The 12356-nt window shown below is 46.5% G+C and overlaps 1 protein-coding gene and 1 long non-coding RNA gene across 2 annotated transcripts; one reads left to right on the top strand and one right to left on the bottom strand.

Moving 5' to 3' along the window:
- Positions 1–599: 599 nt before the first annotated feature.
- LOC115836345 lies at positions 600–3164 on the bottom strand. The gene is made up of 3 exons (XR_004031360.1): positions 3082–3164; positions 2527–2624; positions 600–1091 (listed from the first exon to the last, which is right to left on the bottom strand). It is a non-coding gene; the product is annotated as an uncharacterized LOC115836345 (long non-coding RNA).
- GCM2 (glial cells missing transcription factor 2) lies at positions 2783–11673 on the top strand. Its single transcript, XM_003263506.2, has 5 exons — positions 2783–3240; positions 7514–7766; positions 8348–8460; positions 8889–9014; positions 9975–11673. Exons 1-5 carry the CDS (start codon positions 3151–3153, stop codon positions 10911–10913), a joined length of 1521 nt encoding a protein of 506 aa, XP_003263554.1. The 5' UTR covers positions 2783–3150; the 3' UTR covers positions 10914–11673.
- The last annotated feature ends 683 nt before the right edge of the window (positions 11674–12356 follow it).

Here is a 12356-nt window from a genome sequence, read left to right as displayed (position 1 = left end):
CAACTGAATCAACAGGAGTTGCGGGGACCTTTGGCAGTCAGTTAATAAGATGAAAATCTGTGAATGAGACTCGTGGGTGAAAAGTAGACACATCTCTTCGTTCCCAACTAGACCTTAGTGGTGACCATTTGAGAGTGATTTTAATCAGATACCCTGACTGACAGGACCTTTTAGGACAGGAGAACTTCGGGAAAAAGGAGGCTGGGAATGAACAAATCACTTGCTTCTGCTAGGACCCTTCGGCTTTGCTTGGGAGGAGGACCCCAGCTTGAAGATAAAGGAGGAAAAAATCGTGAGGAACTGCTCAAAGTTGGCCTTTCTCCCCAACAGAGTTCGCTGGTCCGCTGCCACTGGCAGGCTCCTCTGACCGACTGGGATCCTTTTTCTTTTTTCTTTTCTTTCTCCTTCCTTGCTTCCTTCCTCTCTTTCTTTCTTTTCTTTTTTTTTTGAGACAGAGTCTCGTTCTGTCGCCCAGGCTGGGGCGCATCGGCGCTATCTCAGGTCACTGCAACCACTGCCTCCTGGATTCAAGCGATCCTTCCGCCTCAGCCTCCCAAGTAGCTGGGACTACAGGCACACGCCACCATGCCCGGCTTTTTTTTTTTTTTTAATTTTATTTTGGAAGAGAGGGTTTCGCCATGTTGCTCAGGCTGGTCTTGCACTCCTGGGCTCAAGCGATCCTCCCGTTTCGGCCTCTCAAAGTGCTGGGATTACAGGCATGAGCCACTGCGACCAATCGCGGGATCGACTTTTCTAAGCAAGCCTCGCTATGCGTTTGGCTGGGGAAGTAAAAGGACAGGGAGCGTGGACCACCCTTAGCTTCCTGAGGTTGTTTCGCTCTTCCTTTATCCGCCCTTTGCCAACCTAAGGCACTAATCCTGCAAGAGGCGTTGGCATGGGCGCCCTCCCGGCCGAGTCCCGCGCAGCACCCGTCCATGTGCCCAGCACTGGCTTTGCGGTGCCAAGGTCTAGGGCGCGTCGCTTCCCGGGTCTGGAGGGTCATGGATTCGGTTCATCCTCCTCTATCAAGGGATCCGCCGTGAGGAGTTGGCTCCTCTTCTCTGGCTAGGGCTGGGAATGGAAGCGTGCAGCTGCAAAACAAGGGCGCGGGGAGTAAATTCCAGAAGCCCTTTTCCCTGGCCGCCCAGAATCCGGCCTTGGGGTAGTCAAAGAGTGACTTTAGTCACTTCAATCGGTTTTTTGTTTGTTTATTTGTTTTTATACTGAGGGTCTCCATGTGCCCGAGTAGCCCTGGGCGAGTCGGCTGCTCAGATGAAGAAGGTTTCGTCCCAGCCCCGGAGAACCCACATTGTCCTGCGCACCCCCGCACCACCGCGATTCTCTAGTCCCCCAAAGCCTCCCAAGACTGTAATGGAGTAAAGACAATTTCGTCGTGATATTTCCAAGACTATATCAGTAAAGGTTTTTTTTGTTTTGTTTTGTTTTTTTTAAGAGTTGTGGGCCGGGCGCCGTGGCTCACGCCTGTAATCCCAGCACTTTGAGAGGCCGAGGCAGGTGGATCATGAGGTCAACAGATCGAGACCATCCTGGCCAATTTGGTGAAACCCTGTCTCTACTAAAAATGCAAAATTAGCTGGTCGCGGTGGCGCGTGCCTATAGTCCCAGCTACTCGGGAGGCTGAGGCAGGAGAATCGTTTGAACCTGGGAGGCGGAGGTTGCAGTGAGCCAAGATTGCACCACTGCACTCCAGCCCGGGCGACAGAGTGAAACTCTGTCTCAAAAAAAAAAAAAAAAAGAGTTGTGTTCGGGTGGGTGGCAACTGAGAGCTTGCCGAACCACAACCTCTTATTCAACAGATAAAACAGATAAGGAAGCTGAGACCCAGAGGGAGCCAAAGCAGTGGAGAAAGCGAGGAGTTCTTCGGGACTTTTTCCCTCCCCCCTTTCCCTCCTTCCCCAGGCTCCCACCTACCCCGGGCTCATTTCCCCCCATCTCCTCCGGGTTCACTTTGTAGGACTCCGTTCCTGCAGGGCCAGGTCCCTCCGAAGTCCCCGGGCGCGTGAAGGCGCCTGGGCTCGCGAGCATACGCGGAGGCTTGGCGCCCCCTCGCACATACCAAACAGCCGAGCGAAGACTTCGAGACAGGCACAATAGTTAGGGGAAGAGCCGGCAGTGGAGGCCCAAAATAGGCCGACCCCTAACTAGGAGGTGTGGGGGCGGTTATTCAGGCTAGGGCGCGCGCGAACGGCAGAGGGGCCCACGCACGGTTCCCACGCTCTCCTGGAATTGCGTGTTGGCTCTCAGGGGACTTTGCTGGAAAGCCTCTGCTTCCAAAGCCTCCATCTAAGCCCCTTTACGAAATCAGGGAAGCTGGTTGCGTTTGGGGAGGGGGGAGAAAATAAGCCGGGCGCGGTTGCTCACGCCTGCAATCCCAGCACTTTGGGAGGCCCAGGCGGGCGGATCACCTGAGGTCAGGAGTTCAAGACCAGCTTGGTCAGGGTTTCGCATGGCGAAAACCTGTCCCTACTAAAAATACAAAAATTAGCCAGGAGTGGTGGCACGGACCTGTAATCCCAGCTACTCGGGAGGTTGAGGCAGGAGAATCGCTTGAACCTGGGAGGCGGAGGTTGCAGTGAGCCGAGATGGCGCCACTGCACTCCAGCCTGGGCAACAGAGTGAGACAAAAGAAAAAAAGAGAAGAGAAGAATCAGATTTTAAACTTAAAGGATACATTCCAACTTCCCCTCTCCACCCCCACCCCCTGGCTGCAGTTTCCCTTTGCTTCCAGGGCTGAGTTTAACCTCCACCTCCGTTCCTGGGACTGTGGTGGAGAGGGGGGGGACCGGCCCGTGGAGCGTGGGCGCTAGCGAAGTAGGCGAGACAGGGCGGAGCCCCCCGGAGGTGTATCTTTATAAAGGAGGGGGCGGCTGCCAGAGGTCGATACTGCGGTTCGGGTGGAGACCGTTCAGCACCGCGGCCGAGGACAGGGCGCCGCCCGGGTCCATAACCATTGTCCCCAGCTTCCAGATTTCTAAACAACCTCTCTCTCTTTCTCTCTCTCTCTGCCCCTCCCCTTCACACACCCCACTTTCTTCTTTAAAGAGAAGGAAAAAAATCCACCTGGCGCACCCGTCCCTTTTTCTTCTATTTTTCAGAACCCTGGGCGGAAAGCGCGAGCTAGTTGGGCAGATGCCGGCGGCCGCGGTGCAGGAAGCGGTCGGCGTGTGCTCCTATGGGATGCAGCTCAGCTGGGACATCAACGATCCGCAGATGCCTCAGGTAAGTGAACCGGGTGTGTGCGGGCACGCGGGGCGCTGTCCATCCGAAGGAGGGAGAATGGCATTCGAGTTCTTGAAGAGTCTGCGGACCGACCATAGACACACACACACACACACACACACACACACACACACACGCCCGCGCGCGCGCGCGCAAAATTTCTGGGTTTCTGAGGCCCCCTCAAGTGTAGAAAGAGAACTGGACTCTACGAAAGGCTGAGTTGGGTTTAGAAATGTGTCTTCTTGGCCGGGCGCTGTGGCTCACGCCTGTAATCCCAGCACTTTGGGAGGCTGAGGCGGGCGGATAACCTGAGGTCGGGAGTTCAAGACCAGCCTAACCAACATGGAGAAACCCCGTCTCTACCAAAAATACAAAATCAGCCGAGCTTGGTGGTGCATGCCTATAGCCCCAGCTACTCGGGAGGCTGAGGCAGGAGAATGGCTTGAACCCGGGAGGCGGAGGTTGCGGTGAGCCAAGATCGCGCCATTGAACTCCAGCCTGGGCAACAAGAGCAAAACTCCATCTCAAAAAAAAAAAAAGTTTCCTTGTGCTTGCCTGAAATCACACGGAAAGCAGCAGGAAATGTTGATGAGGCTCCACATTCCCAGTCTTGGGGAGAGCCAGACGCCTGTCCTTTCACTTTCCTTTAACCAAGGTAGAAATCAGGTGCCTCTCTCCTTATTCATTTACTTTAAATCCATGAGGAAGCTAAAGAGAAAATCTAAACAGATGTAAATACCACTGCTTCTCATGCAGCAAAACTGAGGTACACTGTAAAGTGAATCTAATGACCTAAATTTAAAACAAATAGCCCGACTTGAGCAATTTGTTCAGACCTCCCTAACTGCTCGGAGGAAGGAGGCCCCATAGTCATGCCAACGAGGCCATCTGTACCCAAAACTTACTTCTTCTCTAATGACAAGCAAATCATCATTCTTTTAGGGTGAATTTGTTGTATTTTGCTTTATTTCAGTAAAGCAAAAATGGTTTGGAGCCAAGTCCAAAGAATGACTGGGGTGGATGAAGTGGTGAATGAAGTTGGGTGGTTTAAAGCCAGTTCCAGAGAATGACCAATTATGATTGGTCATACTGGTTTGGGCCAAAATTGAGTGACATTGAAGTCCTGGCTGTAGGGGATAGGGGGTGTAGAATGAGAGTTGCTTCCCAACCATTTACAAATGTGGGCTTCCAGCAATGTTGTGGCACAGGGATAAAAGAGATGTGTCATTTTTTCAGCAACTAAAATGTGTCTGATAGCTGTTCAGATGAATAGCAATTCATTGCAACATTGTGTCGCCTCTCAAAGAGGTCAGCACTTTTTTGGATCCATATATTTGTAGTAGGTTAGGGGCGTTTTACTCCTTTGTTTTTATTTGTTTGTTGGGGTTTTTTGTTATTGTTTGTTTGTTTTTTGAGGTGGAGTTTAACTTTTATTGCCTAGGCTGGGGTGCAATCGGACGATCTCGGCTCACTGCAACCTCCCTCCCCCAGGTTCAAGCGATCCTCTTGCCTCAGCTTCCCAAGTAGCTGGGACCACAGGCATGCACCACCACGTCCAGCTAATTTTGTATTTTTAGTAGAGATTGGGTTTCTCTATGTTGGTCAGGCTGGTCTCAATCTCCTGACCTCAGCTGATCCACCCGCCTCAGCCTCCCAAAGTGCTGGGATTACAGGTGTGAGCCACCGTGCCCGGCCCACTCCTTTGTTTTAAAGTCTGCCTACTTTAGAGTCACATGGTACCATTTTCATGAAAGTGGACCACAGTACAGCAAGTGCATCTCATTCTGTTTCTGTCCATGTACATCTTCACAGGAAACAGTCGTATCTTGCATTTTAGAAAAGTCACTCCAAATAATGTAATTATGGTTCATCTCTCAAGCATTTGCTAGACTTCCCATGTAAATATGAACTTTTTTTTAGGAGACTGGTTGTTAAGCAGGAAGCATGTGTGTAATATCTCAAAAGGGCCAGGCACACTGGGACATAGAGAAGTGAAGAAACAGCATCGCCCTGCTCTGGCTAACCGAATGAGTGAGTTAAACTACCTGTATGACCTTGAGAGAGTCCTTGAATTTGCCTTAGTCTCAGGCTACTTACTCACTTATCATCAAGTGGTAGAGTGAGATAACCATCTCAAACTCTCCTCCAGGTCTACGATCAGGTTCAGTGTCTATGTATGTGTGTGTACACACACACAAATGCCAACACTTTAGAACAAATGAAACCCAATCCTTGACATCCTCTATTCTTGTACTGATTTTAAAAATACAGTCTCTGTGGCTTCATTGCCAGGGTCACTACCTCAGTAGCTAATGTGAGGCATGGGGGCCTAGTCTACATCCTTAAGGGAGAGCTAAAGAAATGGTGTTTTCTGGAAAATTGTCAATTCATTACTAAGATCCTTAAGTTAAAATATTCACTTTTAAAACAAAGATATTAGCATTTAATATAAGCTTGGAGTTGATAGTATATCATTATATATTTCATTTGTGACTTACCTTACATTGATGTATAAATTTATGTCAATTGTAATATTTCAGAGAAAAGATAAATAATACCTATGGTAGTAATAATGATTTCAACAATATCTTTGTAATTTTGGAAACAAAATCACCCATTTACCTTATTACTGTTAGAATGTGCAGTATTAATGATGTATACAAGTTGGAATTTTCCAACTGTGAATACTTCAGCTTCGCAAATGTTTGATCTAATTTTCCTGAGTGTCAAGAGTGGGGAGGAGATGCAAATGGCTTACTACTATGATACACTCTTCTGAGCCTTTATTACACCAGCAAAGCTACTGGGTCTGGCTGCTACCCACCTTCTGTTTATATTCCAGCTATGCCACTGTGAAAGTTTATCTATTGAACCTCCACTTCCTTATTTAGTAAACAAAAGTAAAGATGCCCATCTTGCAAAGATGTTGTGAGAATTATATATATTGCATAATATGGCTTTGCAGGTCATACTGTTTCTGTTCCAAATATTCAATTCTGCACTGTAGTGTGAAAGCAGCCCTAAACATTACATAAAAGAAAGTGCTTAGTGGCCGGGCATGGTGGCTTATGCCTGTAATCCCAGTAATTTGGGAGGCCAAGGTGGGTGGATCATGAGGTCAGGAAGATCAAGACCATCCTGGCCAACATGGTGAAACCCCATCTCTACTAAAAATACAAACAATAGCCAGGCATGGTGGCATGCACCTGTAGTCCCAGGTAGTCAGGAGGCTGAGGCAGGAGAATCACTTGAACCCGGATGCGGAGGTTGCAGTGAGCTGAGATCATGCTACTACACTCCAGCCTGGGTGACAGAGTGAGATTCCATCTCAAAAAAAAGAAAAAAGACAGTGCTCAGTAATGGGTGATTTTTCAATGAAACTTATATGCAAAAGTGACATTTATTGCAGTGTAAATAATGCATTAAATTGACAAAGACTGCCAAATATGAATACTAAGGCAATGCTCAGTATTTTAGATATAACTTATTATTTCAGCCATGTGGTTCTTTGTTGAGGAGAATGACAGTCCCATATTGCTCTGTGGAGCAGTCCGGTGCCAGGCAAGCTCACTCACACCCCAAAGCTCATGGCTTAAGTCCTTTATTGCAGTACCTTTTAAACTTGGAGAGCCAAGTTGAGAGTAGGGAGGGAAGCTGTTCTTTCCTCTCTGACATTACTCCGAGTGCCACTGCTAATGTGACTGACAGGTTTGGCATAGAGAGCCAAGTGCTTTTGAAGAAAATGCACTGACTTAAAAATATTTACCAGTTAAATTGCATTTCAGTGATAGAACATTCCAATCACTTTTTCTGCTGGTACTTTGATACTTAACTTAAAAATGTTTTCAACATTTAAACACACCAAGAAGTGATATAACATAGTGGTAAGAAGTACAGGCTCTGGAATGGGACTGCCAGGGTGCAAACCCTAGAGCCAGATCTTGCTACCTGTGTGATGTGACCTTAGGCAAGTTGATTAACCCCTCTGCCCTCCATGTCCTCGTCGGTAAATTGGAAAAAATTGTTTGGCTGTAGTTTGAAGTCTTGATGAATTAATACATGTAGAGTATTTAACAGATAAGCACTATATAAACATTAATTATTACCTGGTTGTCAGGAAGTCTTATACAGAAAGTGTGGCATTTTAGGATTTGACATTACTGGATTTAAAAAGAACGTGTTTTTATCTCAATGTGCTTGGAGAAATTTTAGAGCATGATGTGTGCAGTTTGGACTGGATAAACTGACCACCCTTCCTTCTGCACTCTTCCAGGAGCTGGCCCTCTTCGACCAATTCCGAGAGTGGCCTGACGGCTATGTGCGCTTCATCTACAGCAGTGATGAGAAGAAGGCGCAGCGCCACCTGAGCGGCTGGGCCATGCGCAACACCAACAACCACAATGGCCACATCCTCAAGAAGTCGTGCCTGGGTGTGGTGGTGTGTGCACAGGCCTGCGCCCTGCCCGATGGTTCCCACCTGCAGCTGCGGCCGGCCATCTGCGACAAGGCACGGCTGAAACAGCAGAGTGAGGACATGGGGCCAGGGAGAGGGTGACCCTGGAGTCATGAGTTTTTTTTTGTTGTTGTTTTTGTTTGTTTGTTTGAGACAGAGTCTCCTGTGTCACTCAGGCTGGACTGCAATGGTGCGATCTCAGCTCACTGCAACCTCCGCCTCCCGGGTTCAAGCAATCCTCCTGCCTCAGCCTCCCAAGTAGCTGGGATTACAGGCATGCGCCACCACGCCCAGCTAATTTTGCATTTTTAGTAGAGACAGGGTTTCTCCATGTTGGTCAGGCTGGTCTTGAACTCCTGACCTCAGGTGATCTGCCCGTCTCGGCCTCCCAAAGTGCTGGGATTAGAGGGGTGAGCCACCACGCCCGGCTAATTTTGTGTTTTTAATAGAGACAGGGTTTCTCCATGTTGGTCAGGCTGGTCTTGAACTCCCGACCTCAGGTGATCCACCCACCTTGGCCTCCCAAAGTGCTGGGATTACTGGCGTGAGCCACTGCGCCCAAGCATGAGTTCTTTGTTCCCAACTAATTTTCCCTTTCATCCTTCAGAAGGGTCTAGGGTCAGGGTTAATATTTCTCCCTTTGGGGCTTTGCAGAGAAGGCATGCCCTAACTGTCATTCTGCTTTGGAGTTGATTCCTTGTCGAGGGCACAGTGGATACCCCGTAACCAACTTTTGGCGGCTTGATGGCAACGCAATCTTTTTTCAGGTAGGTCAGGTGAGAACACAATTTGTGATGGATACTTTTCATCAGACCACAAAGGCCAAACCACCTGTCATGTGCCTTGGGAACCCTGGGCCAAACAAAATACAGCCCCAGTGGCCAGAAATACGTGCTGGAGCTCCCCAGGGACCTAGCGGGAGCCTAGAAATTTGCCCACTACTTTGTGCTGTTTAAGGTCCACAGATGGGAAACCAAGTTATAGTTCTTTTAATAGAGTGAAGGGATTGCAGGTGATCTTTTCAGATGTCAATTCTCGAGCCTGTTTTATTTGTTCAAGAATTTTTTTTTCTGTCATTTTGAAAGAAACAAAACTAAACACTTGAGATGTTGGGAAAGGCATGATCAATTTTTGGGCAACATTGTCAGCTTCGTTTAGAGGCACAAATGTATGATTCATTTTCTCCTTATCGCAGGCCAAGGGAGTTCATGATCATCCAAGACCAGAGAGCAAATCAGAGACGGAAGCTAGAAGAAGCGCCATCAAGAGACAAATGGCCTCTTTCTACCAACCCCAGAAAAAGAGAATTCGAGAATCCGAGGTAACAGGGAGCTGATAGTGCACAGTGGTCTCAGCTCATTTTCATTCCAAGATACACTTATCGTTATGCAAAATATGAAGGTCATACATTAATTACAAAGGTTTGATTTCATGTGAAAATTATATGTCTGTAACAAAATATCATTAAAGCAACATTTGGATAGGGTTTCTAATCCTTTCTTCTCCTTAAAACAAAAAGCAACAATCTCTACAGGCAATGATACAGTCCTAATATGTCAGTGTGCTGAGCTGACATCCTAATATAAGGGCAATTATGCAACAGTAATAAAGATAGAAATAGGTGCCTACCAACAGGAATTTAACAGTGCACCCTTGAGAGGGTCCTTTCCATTATTTCATCCACAAGAATGGATAAAATTTATCTGTGCAATTTAATTCAGTTTGGCTTTTCAACCAAAGCATGCCAAGCAGACAGAGTGTTAGTGTAAGGATAACAGAAACTGACATTTTCCAGCACTTCCTATGTCCCAGGCACTGGTCTAAGAGTTTCACACATTTAATGGTTGCAGAAACCCTATAATGAGGTTACTATTATTAAGTTCCATTTTTAAGATGAAGAATCTGAGGCTCAGAGAAGTTAAGTGGCTTGTACAATTCGTGAGGGGCAGAGTCAGGAATTGAACCCAGGCCTGTGTGGCTCCTAAGTCTCCACTATTAGGAACACAGTATAGGTGAGAACAGGACCATCTGCCACTCAGAAGCATCCTACCTGGCTACCATGGACCTTTGTCATTCAGTTGTTGTTATTTATGTCTGAGCGAGCCCAAGCTTAGCAACCCCTGGACCACGTGCTTAAATCACATACCTGAGCAGTGCCATGTTCACAACGCAGAGCCCAGCACATGGATGTCTGTTTTTACTTACTTCTTGGCTATTGTTACAGGTGAGGGTGTCCACACGATTTACATAGCATGTGTCTGTGTTTGTATCATTTTTCTAGGCAGAAGAAAATCAAGACAGCAGTGGTCATTTCAGCAACATACCTCCCTTGGAAAATCCAGAAGACTTTGATATCGTTACTGAAACCAGCTTCCCTATTCCAGGGCAGCCTTGCCCTTCCTTCCCAAACTCTGATGCTTACAAAGCTACCTGTGACCTAGCCACCTTTCAAGGAGGCAAAATGCCACCCTTTCAGAGATACTCAAGCCCAAGAATCTATTTGCCTAGGCCACCTTGCAGCTATGAATTGGCAAACCCTGGTTATACAAATTCGAGCCCATATCCCAGCCTTTATAAGGATTCCACCAGTATACCTAATGACACAGACTGGGTTCATCTGAACACACTACAATATAATGTGAATTCATACAGCAGCTATGAGAGAAGCTTTGATCTCACCAACAAACAGCATGGCTGGAAACCAGCTGTTGGAAAACCCAGCCTTGTGGAGAGGACTGACCATGGGCAGTTTCAGGCCATGGCCACTCGCCCTTATTATAACCCAGAGCTTCCCTGCAGCTACCTCACGACTCCGCCACCAGGTGCCCCTGCCCTACAAACCGTGATCACCACCACCACTAAAGTGTCCTACCAGGCCTACCAGCCCCCTGCTATGAAATACAGTGACAGTGTGCGAGAGGTGAAGAGCCTTTCGAGCTGTAACTATGCTCCTGAAGATACTGGGATGTCTGTCTGTCCAGAAGCCTGGGGTCCTCCAGTGACAGTCACCAGGGCAGCCTCTCCTTCAGGGCCACTTCCTGTGAAAATTGCAGGAGATTGCCGGGCCATCAGACCCACTGTGGCTATTCCCCACGAGCCAGTTTCCTCTAGGACAGATGAAGCAGAGACTTGGGATGTGTGTCTGTCTGGGCTGGGCTCTGCAATCAGTTACTCAGACAGAGTGGGTCCCTTCTTTACCTACAACAATGAGGATTTTTGAAGGACAATCCAGGGGACGTAATAGCAGCGTGCATGCATGCAGGCAGGAGGCAGGGAAATGTGAAGTGGCAATGATCTCTTATTGAGTTGGGAGATTCACCTTGTGTGCAAAGAAACACAGATAGTAGTAAAAATGCTGAGTAGCTGAGAAAATAACCAGCTGGAAATGTTTAGATAATATGGGAATTTCACACAGCATTTTGAAACTGGCTACAATACATAGAAGTAATGAGGAAAGTGTGAGTCTCTCAAATGAACAAATAAGCAAACTGGAGGAGGTTAAATACTGACCTAAGTTCACTTAGTTTGTTAGCAGGAGTAGAAGTCAAGGGTTCTGGTTCTTATTCTAGGACTTTTCCCATTAGAGCATCTTAGGGAATTTCATATGCCTAGAGCCTGCCAAAATAGCTTCAGGAAGAAATTTTTACAATCTTAACACCTGAGTCATTTCATGAAATTTTTGTTTAGCATTTAGAACCCGTTAAACTAGCTTCAGGAAGTAATTTTGATTGTTTTATCTCCAACGTATGTATCTATAGCTTTTCAAAAAGTCTCTAGCAATGGTAAAGTTCATTTGTTTTTAAAAGATTCAATATTAGCTTTTCATAACATGATAGTTTCATAACCTTTTCATAACAGGACAGTTTCCATAACAGAGACAGCCTAACAATGATGAGTTGTATTTAATGGATTATCATTGTACTAAATACATTTTTTTTCTGATTAGGTTTCAGAATTAGAATTAAAATGTTTTGCTGAAATACAGCTTTACGGTTCCTCTGTTATTCTTTATAAAGGTAATTGATAATGTTCAATTAAATGTAATAAGGACATTTTAAAGTAATGAAGCTAATTCTTGCCTTACTTCAAAACAGAAATAGGAAAAAAATTGTTCATATTATGACCTGGGAAATAGTTGTTATGAAACATTAAAACTTATTAAATAGGCTGAGAGAGGTGGCTCACGCCTGTAATCCCAACACTTTGGGAGACCAAGGCAGGAGGATTGCTTGAGCCCAGGAGTTTGAGACCAGCCTGGGCAACAGAGAGAGACCCCCGGGCATGGCAGTGTGCCTGTAGTCCTAGCTACCTGGGAAGCTGAGGTTGGAGGATCATTTGAACCCAAGAGGTCAAGGCTGCAGTCAGCCATCTTTGTACTACTGCACTCCAGCTTGGGCAACAGAGCAAGACCCTGTCTCAAAAAAAAAAAAAGTATTAAATAGTTTGACTGTTTTGTAGTTTATTTGCAAAATACCTGTTGTTGTGCTCTGTCATAACAGAAAGCCTTTTCAAAACATTTGGAATGTTCACACACACACTTTAGTGAAAATATTCTGTTTTCAAATAAAGATAAACTACACGAGCAATATATTTTGGGGAGGTGCCTAGAAGTATCATCCTCAAATTTGCATAGAATAATCAATTTGTATAGCTAAATTGTAGT

Source organism: Nomascus leucogenys, chromosome 8, assembly GCF_006542625.1.
Source record: "Nomascus leucogenys isolate Asia chromosome 8, Asia_NLE_v1, whole genome shotgun sequence".
NCBI lineage: Eukaryota > Metazoa > Chordata > Mammalia > Primates > Hylobatidae > Nomascus > Nomascus leucogenys.
The sequence above is the reverse complement of the archived record's forward strand: the minus strand, read 5'-3'. Positions and strand labels throughout refer to the sequence as shown.

Coding starts and splice junctions, on each gene's coding strand:
- GCM2 (XM_003263506.2), top strand. CDS start 3,151: ATGCCGGCGGCCGCGGTGCAGGAAGCGGTCGGCGTGTGCTCCTATGGG. Junction 8,461..8,888: donor GCAACGCAATCTTTTTTCAG/GTAGGTCAGGTG, acceptor TCCTTATCGCAG/GCCAAGGGAGTTCATGATCA. Junction 9,015..9,974: donor AGAGAATTCGAGAATCCGAG/GTAACAGGGAGC, acceptor TCATTTTTCTAG/GCAGAAGAAAATCAAGACAG.